At 42.4% G+C, this 17,303-nt stretch overlaps 2 protein-coding genes across 4 annotated transcripts; both read right to left on the bottom strand.

Annotated features, from left to right (window-relative positions):
• Positions 1–929: 929 nt before the first annotated feature.
• On the bottom strand, positions 930–9,511 carry LOC124376349 (protein amalgam-like). The gene is made up of 5 exons (XM_046835399.1): positions 9,349–9,511; positions 5,045–5,314; positions 4,605–4,928; positions 3,442–3,705; positions 930–1,256 (listed from the first exon to the last, which is right to left on the bottom strand). Exons 2-5 carry the CDS (start codon positions 5,274–5,276, stop codon positions 1,189–1,191), a joined length of 888 nt encoding a protein of 295 aa, XP_046691355.1. The 5' UTR covers positions 5,277–5,314; positions 9,349–9,511; the 3' UTR covers positions 930–1,188.
• A 12-nt stretch (positions 9,512–9,523) lies between these two features.
• LOC124376305 lies at positions 9,524–16,851 on the bottom strand. 3 transcript variants are annotated; one of them, XM_046835317.1, is made up of 4 exons: positions 16,701–16,851; positions 10,935–11,204; positions 10,494–10,824; positions 9,524–9,610 (listed from the first exon to the last, which is right to left on the bottom strand). In XM_046835317.1, exons 1-4 carry the CDS (start codon positions 16,762–16,764, stop codon positions 9,607–9,609), a joined length of 669 nt encoding a protein of 222 aa, XP_046691273.1. In that variant the 5' UTR covers positions 16,765–16,851; the 3' UTR covers positions 9,524–9,606. The 3 variants fall into 3 exon arrangements, with proteins under 3 accessions (XP_046691273.1, XP_046691276.1, XP_046691275.1); XM_046835320.1 differs by lacking the exon at positions 16,701–16,851 and adding an exon at positions 13,127–13,180; XM_046835319.1 differs by lacking the exon at positions 16,701–16,851 and adding an exon at positions 12,263–12,840.
• Positions 16,852–17,303: the final 452 nt, after the last annotated feature.

Here is a 17,303-nt window from a genome sequence, read left to right as displayed (position 1 = left end):
TGAGCTGCAACCATCAGATTTTTTTCAGATAGAACTATATCCCACTGCCCCTTTCTCTCTGCTCAGCCTCTGTGTCCTCTTGAGGATGTTGCTCAGCCTCCCTGTAACATTTAGGATGTTGCTCAGCTTCACTGTTCTGTTGAGGATATCCCTCATCCTCCTGTTCTCTTGAGAATATCACACTGCCTAATTCACTTGCCGAGGACCATTGTTTTCTTTCCCCTCTGGCATCACCAGTGTTGTTGCTTAATCCTTGCTGTGACCATCTGGCGGCAGGGGGCATACTTTTTGGCTGCCCAGAAACCCACCATCAGAAATTACACATTACAGGGGAAACTTCCTGGGTCCTGTCAGGATTTTGGTCATGTGATATTGTCATTTGTCCACCAGATGTCCCCATTATTACCCCATGTGGTTTTCCCGCTTTGTTTACTAGTTAATTATCACCACCTGTGTTGACTTTCACTGGGTCTTTAAGGTCCCCTGTGGTACAGTTCCCTCTCTGCTTGCTTGTCTGGTCAGAGCTTTATGTGTTGTTCCTCTGTGCTTTCAGTCTGGTCCTGAGCCTACATTTTATTTTGAAAAACATATTTTCTCTAGTAAAGTTCTAGTAAACAAATGCACAGACAACAAACATGGCCACTGTGAACTCCAAAATAATTTTCCTCCTAACATTTTGCTGCATGACAAACATTAGCATGGGGCAAAACATCTACTATTTTTTCAATTGGTAGAAATAGATGAACCTGTGTGGAGACTTGTTCCCCTAATGAATTGGTTGGCTTCTGCAGTGTAGGTTTACTGGACAAATAGATTGAAGTGAAAACATCTCTCTTATCCACACTTTTATTATCTACTGTTCTCCTTTACTGAACTGAGGACTTCAGGAACTAACAATTGAAGCACAGATATACACAAAGGCAGGGATGTGTTTATCTTTAAGCAAAAAACATTTTTATTCCTTAGAAATGGTATACAAAGAATCAAAATGCATTATTTATGATTATAGTTAGCATTAAATACACTGGCGTCAGGGCTAACTACACAGGGTTAACATCAGTATGTACAATTGTCCTTGATCTGCAGCGTTGTGCTCCACTTAGCTGTTGTTTCTGCAGAACCTCAGGTGCCGCAGGATGTAGCATTACCTCTGTGTGCATCAGAACTCCATCCAGGTCTTAAAAATGATTACAACATTGTGGTGACTGCCAACAAAGTGACCACTCCCCAGACAGAAATTAGAGGTGGTTGCCCAGCTAAAGGAAAAAACAGAAATGATATGCAAAGAAATCACTGATACTCCACTGATAGCATGAACCTGGTTATGAAACACGTTGCAAAATGGTGGTATCTCAGTATCGTTCTAGTATGTGTCCTGGGTATCTATTTTTATTTGATGAAAACATTCTGCATTATAAAATGACAGTAGTTGGTTACAAGTGCAGGCTACTTTACTCTGGAGGCCAGGGTTTCATCTCAATATACCAAGTTCTGAAGCTAAATCCTGTATAGTTATGACAATCAACAACATGTCAGTTAGATCCCATTCCAACTAATCTACTGAAGGAAGTGTTCCATACAGCTGGTGAGACTCTTCTCCATATTATTAACTCCTCACTATCTTTAGGTCACGTCCCTAAACCCCTCAAGTTAGCAGTTATTAAACCCCTCATTAAGAAACCTCATTTAGATCCAAACACACTATCGAATTACAGACCAATTTCAAATCTCCCATTTATGTCTAAGATTTTAGAAAAGATTGTCGCTGCCCAGTTCTGTTCCTACTTACAAGAGAACAATATCTTTGAAGAATTTCAGTCAGGTTTCAGGCTCCATCATAGCACAGAAACTGCTCTAGTTATAATCACTAATGACCTCAAAACTCTGGGCTTCTAGTAGTTCCTAAAATAGCAAAGTCCACTAAAGGTGGTAGAGCATTCTCACATTTAGCTCCTAAACTCTGGAACAGTCTTCCTGACAGTGTTCGGGGCTCAGACACACTCACCCAGTTTAAGTGTAGATTAAAGACGTATGTTTTTAGCGAGTTCTACACATAACACACATCACATCATATCCTTGTGCTCCAGAACATCTGATCACATCACATTATCAACTTGTGCTGTTAATATCATGAACAGCAGCTACGCTAATTCCTCTCCACTGCTTCTCTTTCTCTCCCCATCCCGAGACTTCCTGAGGTTGCTCCAGCTCCAGTCACGTCCCACCTTATGAAGATTGTGGACCTTTAAAGAAGTAGATGCCGAACTTGCAAACATCCTGAACCATCTAGAGACGTACCAATGTCAGCTGGATTCACTTCATGTAGAGTTTGGACACTGGACCTTTTTGAGTGTTTAAAGGCTCTGGCATGGAGAAGCTGGTGTTGGATCTGTGATCATCTCAAATGTTGAGCTATTTTATGAGTTGCTCAGTAGCTCCTGGTTTTATAACCATAATGACTGTAAAAGTTAAATTACTCTTGATGTCACCCAAATGAGGATGAGGTTCTTTTGAGTCTGGTTCCTCTTGAGATTTCTTGCTCATAACATCTAAGGGAGGTAGTTATTCCTTCACCACAGTCTCCACGGCTGCTCATCAGGGATAAACACACACCATTCACCTTCACTGTTACATTCTGTAAAGCTGCTTTGAGACGATGTGTGTTGTGAAAAGTGCAAAAGAAATAAACTTGACTTGATCTAAACTAGTCTTGATCTTGGTGCTAATGCTTCAGTGTTCAAGTCGAGGCTGAACACATATTTATTTAGTGGAGTCTTTAGTCAGTAGGTGTTTATGAGGTAAAGGAGCAGATCTGGAGGGATCATGGATATGGAGTGTTTGGTGAACTGGGATATTTGTATGCTGTCGTCCCCTCACATTCACACGTTCACTCAGGTTTGTTGATGGTGGTGTGGTGGGTCGTCTCTTATCCCAGAGATCCCTCATGTCTGTGTTTCCTTCTGCTTCTCCCTTTTAGTTCTGCTGCTATAGTTCTGATATAGTGGTTCTCTTTATCCCTGAATAAGAACAGTTCTGCACTCGAGTCTAGATCAGTGAACAGTTGAGAACCTCAACAATTATGGAATTGTAATGAATGTACTTTCGATGTCGTCCCAATGAGAACGAGGTTCCTTTAGAGTCTGGTTCCTGTAAAGGTTCTTCCTCATACAAACCTCAGGAAGTGGTCACTCATTATTAGCAAACTGTCTACATTTGAATTGTATATTTATTTATATCCTTTATATATTTCTGTAAAGCTGCTTTGTGACAAAGTGCAACGTTAAAAGTGATTTAGAAATAATGGAGAATTGAGGGAACATGGCTGAGAACTGGACTGAAGGTGGATCACTATGTTAATACAGTCAACATTTGCACAAGGAAACACAAATGAAGTACATGAAGGTGAAACATCAGTGTGTTTCACATGGATTTCACACTCACCTTTAACTTTTACTTCCACGGTCACTCTCACCTTCTTAGTGTGTTTGCCCAGGTGATTGTAAGCAGTGCAGGTGTACTGACCCTGCTTTTCTGGATGAATGCTCCTGATGATGATGGTGGAGGAGTTTGAGATGGTTGTGCTATTAGCTAATGTCCAGCAATAATGAGGGAGGGGGTTTCCATGGGCTGAGCAGGTCAGCGTCAGATTTTCACCTTCACTTACTGTTACTGTAGAATCTAATGGCTCTATAATGTTTGGTTTATCTGAGAGAGAGAGAGAGAGAGAGAGAGAGAGAGAGAGAGAGACAGAGAGAGAGAGTGTGAAAGAGAGATAGTGTGTGAGAGAGAGACAGACAGAGAGAGAGAGCGAGAGAGAGAGACAGAGAGAGAGAATGTGTGAGAGAGAGGAGAGAGATAGAGAGAGACAGTGAGAGAGAGAAAGAGAGAGAGAGTGAGAGAGAGAGAGAGAGAGAGAGAGATAGTGAGAGAGAGAGAGAGAGAGAGAGATAGTAAAAGAGAGAGAGAGAGAGAGCGAGAGAGAGAGAGAGAGAGAGAAAGAGAGAGAGAGAGAGATAGTGAGAGAGAGAGATATAGAGAGAGAGAGAGAGAGAGAGAGAGAGAGAGAGAGAGAGAGAGATAGTAAAAGAGAGAGAGAGAGAGAGAGATAGTAAAAGAGAGAGAGAGAGAGAGAGAGAGAGAGATAGAGAGAGAGAGAGATAGAGAGAGAGAGATATAGTAAGAGAGAGAGAGAGAGAAAGAGAGAGAGAGAGAAATTGAGAGAGAGAGATATAGTAAGAGAGAGAGAGAGAGAGAGAGAGAGAGAGAGAGAGAGAGAGAGAGAGAGAGATTAATCCATTCGTTTCTTGATACATTTGCAATCGAATGTGCAACTAAGGTTTTAGTTCGCTCTCCATCTCTCCACATGATAGCTGCATTTGCTCCATGCTACATCTACAGTTCTGTAACTAAGTTTAGCTCCTTCACGCCTCCACAAGCAATCAGTCTACCGAGACCTCAGCCCAAGTCAGATACGGTCCTGAAGGTCCTGAAGCTAAATACTGTATAATTAAGGCTAGGATGGCTTGATCTTGGTGTATCTGGTGCTAATGCTAATGCTAGCTACATGTTTACAGGTGTGATGATGTTACACACTCACAGTGTACACTGATGGTGATCGCCAGATGGGAACACGAGTGTTTGGTGGAGATGCAGCACAGCTGTACACTGATACTGCACTCCATCATCTTCACGGCTGGGGGTCACGTGTAAGACTGCGGTTCTGCTCACGTTCTTCATCTCTTGTTTCAACTCTGGGAAGAACGTTTCATTGAACTGTGTGAAAGTGTTTTGTTTGGGATCTGCTCTGCTCCAGCGTACACTGAGGTTACATCCAGGACCAACATTTTTAACCTCACACCTCAGCTCTGTCTGATCTCCTTCAACCCACACATCAGATACAGAGCTTAGATTAACACTGTCTGGCTCCTCTGTAACACACACACACACACACACACACACACACACACACACACACACACTTGTAGATTATGAAAACTGTGTACAGGAAGAATGGAATCAGATGGTGTGAGATGATGGTACTCACTGTAAATGGTGAGATTTAAATTAGTGTCACACTGAGAATCTTTTCCACTGAAGAAACATCGAACTCCTCCAGCCTCCTCCCATTCCACCAGCTTGTCCACCTTCCACATCACACTCGTCTCAGTGTTTGTACTTGGTCGTGATGATTTAGATTTCCATCCCAGTATGAATTCTCCATCAGGTTTGTTTGGTATGGAGCAGTTTACTTCAGCAGGATCTCCAAACTGCACCATCAGAGTCTCCGGTGTGAAAACAGGCTTCACACAGGATTCTGTGGAGAACATCAACAATACTTTGCCAGTCAGTATTTAATTGTGTATGTGTGTCGCTTGGTTCAGAAGTTTTATTTTCCTGTGCTCAAATCCAACATGCAGGAAAAGTCGGATTGAGTGTAAAACAGTAGCATCATGAAGACATTTAATTAAATAAAAAGATAATTAAAAAGTTGAATATAAATTCATGAAGCTGAGATAAAAGTCCTGGTGATCAGCAGATAGAAGTCCTTCGTGACACTTTCTGTACTGTTAATTGATCCGTTTCTGTATCTCCACCCTGGTTCTTCTGTTGCACACTGTTACCCCTCTATCTGCAGAGAGTTGTGTATTGAATGGAGATGTCACTCTACCAGGTTCTGATGTTCAGAAGATCATGGCTTATGTCTTTCCTCCTTGACGTTGTGTTAATACACACCTGAATCCTCCAGACCAGGAAACTGCTAAAACTTGGGCTTTAATAGATGTGCTCACACTCACTGATGTTCAGTAGCATTCATTAGCATCATCTGGCTGAAATGTAGCCTCTTAGACACACACACTCACACACACATCAACTCCTAACGCACCCCCCCCAACATTCATACACAAACACACATACAAACTCCTAACTAACCTAGCTGTGTGTTTGAGTGTTAGGGAGGGTGATTTAGGAGTGTGTGTGTGTGTGTGTGTGTGTGTGTGTGTGTTAGGGAGGGTGAGTTAGGAGTGTGTGTGTGTGTGTGTGTGTGTGGGTGAGTGAGAGTTAGGGAGGAGAGTTAGAAATGATGTGTGTGTGTGTGTGTGTGTGTGTGTGTGTTAGGAGGTGAGTTAGGAAATGATGTGTGTGTGTGTGTGTGTGTGTGTGTGTGTGTGTGTGTGTGTGTGTGAGTGAGAGTTAGGGAGGAGAGTTAGAAATGATGTGTGTGTGTGTGTGTGTGTGTGTGTGTGTGTGTGTGTTAGGAGGTGAGTTAGGAAATGATGTGTGTGTGTGTGTGTGTGTGTGTGTGTGTGTGTGTGTGTGTGTGTGTGTGTGAGAGTTAGGAGGTGAGTTAGAAATGATGTGTGTGTGTGTGTGTGTGTGTGTGTGTGTGTGTGTGTGTGTGTGTGTGTGTGTGTGTGTGTGTGTGTGTGTGTGTGTCAGTGGTGGGTCGTGTATTTGTACTCGACTTAATCCACCTCTTAATACACCACTGTCACGTCACAATTACAGAAACCATCAATACAATACAAACACACAATATAACAACACGTGCATTACAGAGAGACGTTTCACATCTGGAGGTAAAAATCATTTTACAACAAACCCAGTTACACTCCAAACCTCCAGACTACAACCACAACTGTGCACCTCCAACATCTGGAGCAGTTCACAATCAATATTTGTCTAATAACAACATTTTTTGTCAAAAACTGTTTTACCAGTTGAACTCGGCTGTAACAGTTTCCCTCTGAACAACCAATCAGAGGATGGAAAAATGCTGACGCTATTCTGGGCCAGTGATCTGCTCTGTGAGGAGAATCTGAAATCTGATTGGATAAAGAAACAGAGCTGTTGGTAATATTCTCTATGGTAAAAGTCCAGCAGTACTGATTCTGAAGGCTCTGAGCAGATTAGATTCACATGGCAGCACATAGAGGCTGAAATCTGATTGGAATCTCCACTGATAGCATGAACCTGGTTATGAAACACGTTGCAAAATGGTGGTATCTCAGTATCGTTCTAGTATGTGTCCTGGGTATCTATTTTTATTTGATGAAAACATTCTGCATTATAAAATGACAGTAGTTGGTTACAAGTGCAGGCTACTTTACTCTGGAGGCCAGGGTTTCATCTCAATATACCAAGTTCTGAAGCTAAATCCTGTATAGTTATGACAATCAACAACATGTCAGTTAGATCCCATTCCAACTAATCTACTGAAGGAAGTGTTCCATACAGCTGGTGAGACTCTTCTCCATATTATTAACTCCTCACTATCTTTAGGTCACGTCCCTAAACCCCTCAAGTTAGCAGTTATTAAACCCCTCATTAAGAAACCTCATTTAGATCCAAACACACTATCGAATTACAGACCAATTTCAAATCTCCCATTTATGTCTAAGATTTTAGAAAAGATTGTCGCTGCCCAGTTCTGTTCCTACTTACAAGAGAACAATATCTTTGAAGAATTTCAGTCAGGTTTCAGGCTCCATCATAGCACAGAAACTGCTCTAGTTATAATCACTAATGACCTCAAAACTCTGGGCTTCTAGTAGTTCCTAAAATAGCAAAGTCCACTAAAGGTGGTAGAGCATTCTCACATTTAGCTCCTAAACTCTGGAACAGTCTTCCTGACAGTGTTCGGGGCTCAGACACACTCACCCAGTTTAAGTGCAGATTAAAGACGTATGTTTTTAGCGAGTTCTACACATAACACACATCACATCATAACCTTGTGCTCCAGAACATCTGATCACATCACATTATCAACTTGTGCTGTTAATATCATGAACAGCAGCTACGCTAATTCCTCTCCACTGCTTCTCTTTCTCTCCCATCCCGAGACTTCCTGAGGTTGCTCCAGCTCCAGTCACGTCCCACCTTATGAAGATTGTGGACCTTCAAAGAAGTAGATGCCGAACTTGCAAACATCCTGAACCATCTAGAGACGTACCAATGTCAGCTGGATTCACTTCATGTAGAGTTTGGACACTGGACCTTTTTGAGTGTTTAAAGGCTCTGGCATGGAGAAGCTGGTGTTGGATCTGTGATCATCTCAAATGTTGAGCTATTTTATGAGTTGCTCAGTAGCTCCTGGTTTTATAACCATAATGACTGTAAAAGTTAAATTACTCTTGATGTCACCCAAATGAGGATGAGGTTCTTTTGAGTCTGGTTCCTCTTGAGATTTCTTGCTCATAACATCTAAGGAGGTAGTTATTCCTTCACCACAGTCTCCACGGCTGCTCATCAGGGATAAACACACACCATTCACCTTCACTGTTACATTCTGTAAAGCTGCTTTGAGACGATGTGTGTTGTGAAAAGTGCAAAAGAAATAAACTTGACTTGATCTAAACTAGTCTTGATCTTGGTGTTAATGCTTCAGTGTTCAAGTCGAGGCTGAACACATATTTATTTAGTGGAGTGTTTAGTCAGTAGGTGTTTATGAGGTAAAGGAGCAGATCTGGAGGGATCATGGATATGGAGTGTTTGGTGAACTGGGATATTTGTATGCTGTCGTCCCCTCACATTCACACGTTCACTCAGGTTTGTTGATGGTGGTGTGGTGGGTCGTCTCTTATCCCAGAGATCCCTCATGTCTGTGTTTCCTTCTGCTTCTCCCTTTAGTTCTGCTGCTACAGTTCTGATATAGTGGTTCTCTTTATCCCCGTTCCCCCCCCCCCACACACACACACACACACACACACACACACACACTTTGTCGAGTTATACATGCCCCTGAGGTACCAGTTATTTTGTCTCTTTCTTCTTTCTGGACTCTCCTGATCCTTCCTGATTCCTTACTTCTCTTTAATTGGAGACCAGTTGCTGAAGCTGAGGATGCTCCACATGAACAGTGTAAATTTCCATTAAATAACTGTGGATGGTTCCACTAAGGAACAGTGAAGATGGATTTGGAGTGAAATGAATAAGAACAGTTCTGCACTCGAGTCTAGATCAGTGAACAGTTGAGAACCTCAACAATTATGGAATTGTAATGAATGTACTTTCGATGTCGTCCCAATGAGAACGAGGTTCCTTTAGAGTCTGGTTCCTGTAAAGGTTCTTCCTCATACAAACCTCAGGAAGTGGTCACTCATTATTAGCAAACTGTCTACATTTGAATTGTATATTTATTTATATCCTTTATATATTTCTGTAAAGCTGCTTTGTGACAAAGTGCAACGTTAAAAGTGATTTAGAAATAATGGAGAATTGAGGAACATGGCTGAGAACTGGACTGAAGGTGGATCACTATGTTAATACAGTCAACATTTGCACAAGGAAACACAAATGAAGTACATGAAGGTGAAACATCAGTGTGTTTCACATGGATTTCACACTCACCTTTAACTTTTACTTCCACGGTCACTCTCACCTTCTTAGTGTGTTTGCCCAGGTGATTGTAAGCAGTGCAGGTGTACTGACCCTGCTTTTCTGGATGAATGCTCCTGATGATGATGGTGGAGGAGTTTGAGATGGTTGTGCTATTAGCTAATGTCCAGCAATAATGAGGAGGGGTTTCCATGGGCTGAGCAGGTCAGCGTCAGATTTTCACCTTCACTTACTGTTACTGTAGAATCTAATGGCTCTATAATGTTTGGTTTATCTGAGAGAGAGAGAGAGAGAGAGAGAGAGAGAGACAGAGAGAGAGAGAGAGAGAGAGAGAGTGAAAGAGAGATAGTGTGAGAGAGAGACAGAGAGAGAGAGAGAGAGAGAGAGAGAGAATGTGTGAGAGAGAGAGAGAGAGAGTGAGAGAGAGAGAGAGAGAGAGAGAGAGAGAGAGAGAGAGAGAGAGAGAGATAGTAAAAGAGAGAGAGAGAGAGAGCGAGAGAGAGAGAGAGAGAGAGAGAGAGAGAGAGAGATAGTAAAAGAGAGAGAGAGAGAGAGAGAGATATATAGTTAAAGAGAGAGAGAGAGAGAGAGAGAGAGAGAGAGATATAGTTAGAGAGAGAGAGAGAGAGATAGTGAGAGAGAGAGAGAGAGAGAGATAGTAAAAGAGAGAGAGAGAGAGAGAGAGAGATAGAGAGAGAGAGAGAGAGAGAGAGAGAGAGAGAGATAGAGAGAGAGAGATATAGTAAAAGAGAGAGAGAGAGAGAGAGAGAGAGAGAAATAGAGAGAGAGATATAGTAAGAGAGAGAGAGAGAGAGAGAGAGAGAGAGAGAGAGAGAGAGAGAGAGAGATTAATCCATTCGTTTCTTGATACATTTGCAATCGAATGTGCAACTAAGGTTTTAGTTCGCTCTCCATCTCTCCACATGATAGCTGCATTTGCTCCATGCTACATCTACAGTTCTGTAACTAAGTTTAGCTCCTTCACGCCTCCACAAGCAATCAGTCTACCGAGACCTCAGCCCAAGTCAGATACGGTCCTGAAGGTCCTGAAGCTAAATACTGTATAATTAAGGCTAGGATGGCTTGATCTTGGTGTATCTGGTGCTAATGCTAATGCTAGCTACATGTTTACAGGTGTGATGATGTTACACACTCACAGTGTACACTGATGGTGATCGCCAGATGGGAACACGAGTGTTTGGTGGAGATGCAGCACAGCTGTACACTGATACTGCACTCCATCATCTTCACGGCTGGGGGTCACGTGTAAGACTGCGGTTCTGCTCACGTTCTTCATCTCTTGTTTCAACTCTGGGAAGAACGTTTCATTGAACTGTGTGAAAGTGTTTTGTTTGGGATCTGCTCTGCTCCAGCGTACACTGAGGTTACATCCAGGACCAACATTTTTAACCTCACACCTCAGCTCTGTCTGATCTCCTTCAACCCACACATCAGATACAGAGCTTAGATTAACACTGTCTGGCTCCTCTGTAACACACACACACACACACACACACACACACACACACACACTTGTAGATTATGAAAACTGTGTACAGGAAGAATGGAATCAGATGGTGTGAGATGATGGTACTCACTGTAAATGGTGAGATTTAAATTAGTGTCACACTGAGAATCTTTTCCACTGAAGAAACATCGAACTCCTCCAGCCTCCTCCCATTCCACCAGCTTGTCCACCTTCCACATCACACTCGTCTCAGTGTTTGTACTTGGTTGTGATGATTTAGATTCCCACCCCAGTATGAATTCTCCATCAGGTTTGTTTGGTATGGAGCAGTTCACTTCAGCAGGATCTCCAAACTGCACCATCAGAGTCTCCGGTGTGAAAACAGGCTTCACACAGGATTCTGTGGAGAACATCAACAATACTTTGCCAGTCAGTATTTAATTGTGTATGTGTGTCGCTTGGTTCAGAAGTTTTATTTTCCTGTGCTCAAATCCAACATGCAGGAAAAGTCGGATTGAGTGTAAAACAGTAGCATCATGAAGACATTTAATTAAATAAAAAGATAATTAAAAAGTTGAATATAAATTCATGAAGCTGAGATAAAAGTCCTGGTGATCAGCAGATAGAAGTCCTTCGTGACACTTTCTGTACTGTTAATTGATCCGTTTCTGTATCTCCACCCTGGTTCTTCTGTTGCACACTGTTACCCCTCTATCTGCAGAGAGTTGTGTATTGAATGGAGATGTCACTCTACCAGGTTCTGATATTCAGAAGATCATGGCTTATGTCTTTCCTCCTTGACGTTGTGTTAATACACACCTGAATCCTCCAGACCAGGAAACTGCTAAAACTTGGGCTTTAATAGATGTGCTCACACTCACTGATGTTCAGTAGCATTCATTAGCATCATCTGGCTGAAATGTAGCCTCTTAGATCTTATAGAAGCAGGAAGGACCAGATGATTTTTTATAAGGACCAGATTATTTTTTATAAGGACCAGATGATTTTTTATGAGGACCAGATGATTTTTATAAGGACCAGATGATCTTTTATAAGGACCAGATGATTTCTTTATAAGGACCAGATGATTTTTTTTATAAGGACCAGATGATTTTTTTTATAAGGACCAGATGATTTTTATAAGGACCAGATGATCTTTTATAAGGACCAGATGATTTCTTTATAATGACCAGATGATCTTTTTTAAGGACCAGATGATTTTTATAATGACCAGATGATCTTTTATAAGGACCGGATGATTTTTCTAAAGACCAGATGATTTTTTATAAGGACCAGATGATTTTTTATAAGGACCAGATGATTTTTTATAATGACCAGATGATTTTTTATAAGGACCAGATGATTTTTTATAAGGACCAGATGATTATGTCCTCATACTTAAAAGCAAAGAATTGACACAGGGTGTACTTTCTTCTCCAGACTGTATATAAGTCTCACCCTGCAGCTGTCTCATTGCCCTGCATTTGTTTCTCCTGGTCTTTGTTGTCTGCTGCTTCTCCAGATGATGGCAGTGTTGTTCTTGTTTCAGGTCAGTATGTGTTCTGTTTTATCATCATCCTTCACATCAAAGAAAATCTGCACTTCCACATTCATTAGTGTTTAAAGCATTAGTGTCAGTTGCAGCGGAAACAAAAAACACAAATAATGTTTATGTACTCAAACGTTTATGCAGGATTATAAAAACTGCTTCCTGCTGCTTTGCTTCATAATTCATTCCTCCAGTAGATATTTGTAGAATATTTATATATGATATAACTGTTAAAGGTATAATCTTTTTATTGAAATCATAATGAGGTGATTAATGATCTATTGGGTAATCACTACTCCTGATAAAGCTGATCAGCTAAAACACAGCAATATCAGGACTCCATCAGCACAAATAAAACACTGACCTGTATAAAGATCTCATCAATAAGCCACCTGGTGCTGTATAGAGGCTCGCTGAGTCTGAATGTTAGAGATTTGAGATGTTTGTGTCGGGGGACTGGAAACGTGGTTTATATTTACATTTACATTTACATTTGCGGCATTTAGCAGACGCCCTTATCCAGAGCGACGTACAAACGTGCTTTAAATCTCTAGTAGTGAATAAATCTACACTGGTACGCAAGAATACAAACTCAATATAAATATAACTCGAATTCTACAAACTTGGAAAGTGCTAATTTAGGTATTTCAGGAAGAGGTAGGTCTTCAGTCGTCGCTTAAAGATAGTCAGGGACTCTGCTGTACGGACATCTAGGGGAAGTTCATTCCACCACATCGGTGCCAGAACAGAGAAGAGCCTTGAATTGTACTTACCTCTCATTCTGAGAGAAGGTGGTACCAGTCGAGCAGTGCTGGAGGATCTCAGACAGCGTGGTGCAGTGCGAGATGTGATGAGGTCACTGAGGTAAGATGGTGCTGGTCCATTTTGGCCTTGTAGGCAAGCATCAGTGTTTTGAATCTGATACGTGCAGCTACTGGAAGCCAGTGAAGGAGCGCAGCAGTGGGGTGGTGTGGGAAAACTTGGGCTGATTGAAGACAAGTCGTGCAGCTGCGTTTTGGATCATTTGCAGTGGACGAATAGCGTTCAGGGGAAGACCTGCCAGCAGAGAGTTGCAGTAGTCCAGTCTTGAAATGACAAGAGACTGAACAAGCAACTGGGCAGCCTGTATGGACAGAAATGGTCGAATCCTTCGGATGTTATAGAGAAGAAATCGACAAGAACGAGCAACATTAGCGATATGTGGGAAAAAAGACAGTTCATTGTCCATAGTTACCCCAAGGTTACGAGCAGTGGCTGAAGGGGAGAGCAGAGAGTCATGAAGTGTTATTTGTAGATCTTGACCTGGAGATGAATCACCTGGGATGACCAGCAGTTCTGTTTTGCTGGGGTTGAGTTTAAGTTGGTGAGCCCTCATCCATAAAGATATGTCTGACAAGCATGCTGAGATCCGAGCGAAGCTGTGGTATCTGATGGAGGAAAGAAAAGATGAGTTGAGTGTCATCTGCATAGCAGTGATAAGAAAACCCATGTGAGGATATGACTTCACCAATGGAGTGGGTATAGAGGGAGAAAAGGAGGGGACCAAGTACCGAGCCTTGTGGGACACCAGTGGTGAGTCTGCATGGGGCAGATGTGGATCCCCTCCATGTTACCTGGTATGAGCGACCTTCCAGGTAGGAAGCAAACCATTCCCATGCTGTTCCAGATACCAAGGCTCTTGAGGGTTGACAAAAGTGTCTTGTGGTTGACTGTGTCAAATGCTGCTGAAAGGTCCAGAAAGATAAGTACAGATGACAGCTTGGCTGACCGAGCAGCATGTAGTTTCTCAGAAACAGCCAATAGGGCCGTCTCTGTGGAATGTGCCGCTTTGAACCCAGACTGGTTCGGATCGTGGAGGTTGTTCTGTGAGAGATAGACAGACAGTTGGTTAAAAACAGTGCGTTCAGAGATTTAGAAAGAAAGGAAAGGAGTGATACCGGTCTGTAGTTGTTGATGTCTGATGGATCCAGAGCCGGTTTCTTCAAGATAGGAATGACCCTTGCTTGCTTGAAGGTAGTTGGTACATAGCCAGATGTTAATGACCCATTGATGATTGTGGAGATGAAGGGCAGGAGATCTTGCGTGATGGTCTGGAGCGTAGTTGAAGGGATTGGATCTAGAGGACAGGTGGTGGGATTGCAGGATCGGATGACTTGCAGTATCTCATCTTCTGTTAAGGTTGAGAAGCTTGACAGAGACGTAGTGGATTGTTGGCTGTGTTGTGTAATCATTGTTGGAGAGGAAGTGAAGGTCTGGCAGATTTTCCTAATCTTCTCATCATAGAAGGAGGCAAAGTCATTAGCAGTCAGGAGGATGGAGCAGGTGCAGCAGGGGGGTTTAGTAGAGAAGAGAAGATGTTGTGAAGCTTACGAGGATCTTGTGCAGAGGCCTCAAGCTTTTCCTTGTAGAAGGCAGTTTTGGCAGAAGTCACCTCAAAGAAAATTTGGTCAGGAGTGCACGGTAAGATGAGAGGTCTACATCAAGCTGTGATTTTTTCCACTTCCTCTCTGCAGATCGGAGTTCTCGTCGATTACTGCGCAAAACTTCTGACAGCCACGGTGTGGGACAAGAAGTCTTCTTGGGTCTTGTAGTCAAGGGACAAAGGAGGTCCATGGTTGAGGAAAGAGATGAGAGGAAGGAGTCCGTAGCAACGTCTAAGGGTAGAGAGGAAAAGGAGACGGGTCAGGAAGAGATGAAAGAGTACATGAAGTTACAGAGGAGGGGAGATAGAGTGAAGGTTAGGACGGATAAGAGAGACATGTAAATTATTTTTAGGTTGAATAGGAAGAGTGATTAAAAGGAAACCAGGTGATGATCAGAGATTGGAAGTGGAGTGGCAGTCATGTCTGTAGCTGGAGTAGGACGGTGAAAACCAGGTCCAGGACATTTCCTCCCTTGTGTGTTGGAGGGCAGCTGTTAAATGTCAAGGAGAAGGTATTCAGAAAAGGCAAGAGGCAAGATGACTGAAGTTTGTCGGATGGGAGGTTGAAGTCACCAAGAACTGTCAGAGGGTGCCGTCAGAGGGAAAGTACTGAGGAGCGTGTCCATCTCTTCTAGGAAGTCCCCAAGGGGACCAGGAGGCGGTAGATGACAATGATGAAAAGGTTGATTGGAGAGGTAACTGAAACTGCATGAAATTCAAAAGAAGAGATGGTTAAATGAGACAAAGGGAGAGGTGTGAAACACCATCTCCATGATAAAAGTAGACCTGTACCACCACCTCTACCAGTTTCTCTTGGTGAATGAGAGAAAGCATAGGCAGAAGACAGAGCAGCTGGTGTAGCAGTGTTCTGTGGGGATATCCAGGTCTCTGTAAGTGCCAGAAAGTCAAATGTGTAGTGGGAAGCCAAGCCTGTGATGAAGTCAGCTTTCCTTACAGCAGACTGACAATTCCAGAGCCCACCTACCACCGCTGTTTGAGATTGAGACAACAGGGAAGGGTAGATGAGGTTACTGATGATGTGACATCTGTTCTGTGGATAGGAACGTCTGTGTCTGTAAGAGATGACTACAGAGATGGGTTTGAGGCACATGACTAATCTCCCAGTTTGAGATCAATGTGTTTTTAAAGTAAGAAATAGTATAAATAGGACTTTCTAAATAACACTAAGAGTTACTGACTTTAAGGGGGTTACCTATTTGTGGGGACTACCTACTACCGCCTTCAATATAAGTGAGTAAGCCCTGCCCACAATTCACACCTCAAGTAAAACTGAAACTACTCTTGATTAATCACCTGACCAAGCTAATAAGCACAGACCAACACTCTAGAATCAACTGAGTTAAATAGATATACAAAGTTAGAATCCTACCTTACCAGAAGAGAGTAAATTCAAGATAGAGCTAAAGCACACCTCACCATTTAACACCATTTAACACCTCACCAACAGCTAGATGTTAATAATTCGGTTCCACTGATGATTTACATCAACCGGGGACCCACCGGGGCACTGAGTGGCAGCTTGAGGGGTTTGAACTCACCGTAACCACTGAACTACTCAGACATTCAATCCAATAATCAAAAAGAAACTGTAGAGAATGAACTTCCTCAAGCTTCATATTCCAGGTGTAATTACAGAGTTTCACTTCAGGGGAAAAATGTCCCATGAAACAGCAAAGATCTACAGGATCTACAGCTCTATCGTGAATCTACTCTCTTCTGGTCAGGGAGGATTCTAACTTTGTATGTCTACTTAGAGTTATATTTATATTAAGTGTGTAATGCAGAGTACAGTGTATTTATACATTAACAGAGACTCAAAGCACTTCTGTACGTCTCTCTGGACACGGACGTCTGCTACATGCTGTAAATGTACAGGATCTTTAAATACACACTTTTCTGCTTACCTGTGCATAAATATTGTCCATACAATCCCACAAACAGTACGCTGAGTAAAACACACACTGCCATCTTAAAGCAGCAGAAGATCTCCAGAGTCCAAACTGACCGAGTTCTAAACACCTCTGACCACTCCCTGACACACACACACACACACACACACACACACATCATTTCCTAACTCACCCTCCCTGACACACACAAACAATCATTTCCTAACTCACCCTCCCTAACTCTCTCACACACACACAAACACACACACACACACACATACAGTGTGTGTGTGAGGGAGTGAGTGAGTGAGTGTTATGAAGGGTGAGTTAGGAATTGGTGTGTGTGTGTGTTAGGGAGGGTGAGTTAGGAAATGTGTGTGTGTGTGTGTGTGTGTGTGTGTGTGTGTGTGTGTTAATTCAATTCAATTCAATTCATTTTTATTTGTGCATTAACAATGAACATTGTCTCAAAGCAGCTTTACACAGATAATGTGGTGATTAAATGTAAATATGTTGTTTGTAAGTAAGTCTGTCCCTGATGAGCAACTGTGGCAAGGAAAAACTCCCCGAGATGGCATAAGGAAGAAACCTTGAGAGGAACCAGACTCAAGAGGGAAC

The sequence above is a fragment of the Silurus meridionalis genome, chromosome 22, assembly GCF_014805685.1.
Source record: "Silurus meridionalis isolate SWU-2019-XX chromosome 22, ASM1480568v1, whole genome shotgun sequence".
Classification (NCBI taxonomy): Eukaryota; Metazoa; Chordata; class Actinopteri; order Siluriformes; family Siluridae; genus Silurus; species Silurus meridionalis.
This window is presented reverse-complemented; position numbering and strand designations above follow the sequence as displayed.

What these genes read in the sequence shown, in the direction of transcription:
- LOC124376305 (XM_046835317.1), bottom strand. Translation starts at nt 16,764, where the DNA reads ATGGCAGTGTGTGTTTTACTCAGCGTACTGTTTGTGGGATTGTATGGA. An exon ending in TGGACAATATTTATGCACAG is followed by an intron (nt 11,205 to 16,700) that starts GTAAGCAGAAAA and finishes TGTTCTCCACAG; the next exon opens with AATCCTGTGTGAAGCCTGTT. An exon ending in TTTAAATCTCACCATTTACA is followed by an intron (nt 10,825 to 10,934) that starts GTGAGTACCATC and finishes TGTGTGTTACAG; the next exon opens with AGGAGCCAGACAGTGTTAAT.
- LOC124376349 (XM_046835399.1), bottom strand. Translation starts at nt 5,276, where the DNA reads ATGGTGCAGTTTGGAGATCCTGCTGAAGTAAACTGCTCCATACCAAAC. An exon ending in TTTAAATCTCACCATTTACA is followed by an intron (nt 4,929 to 5,044) that starts GTGAGTACCATC and finishes TGTGTGTTACAG; the next exon opens with AGGAGCCAGACAGTGTTAAT. An exon ending in ATCTGGCGATCACCATCAGT is followed by an intron (nt 3,706 to 4,604) that starts GTACACTGTGAG and finishes TCTCTCTCTCAG; the next exon opens with ATAAACCAAACATTATAGAG.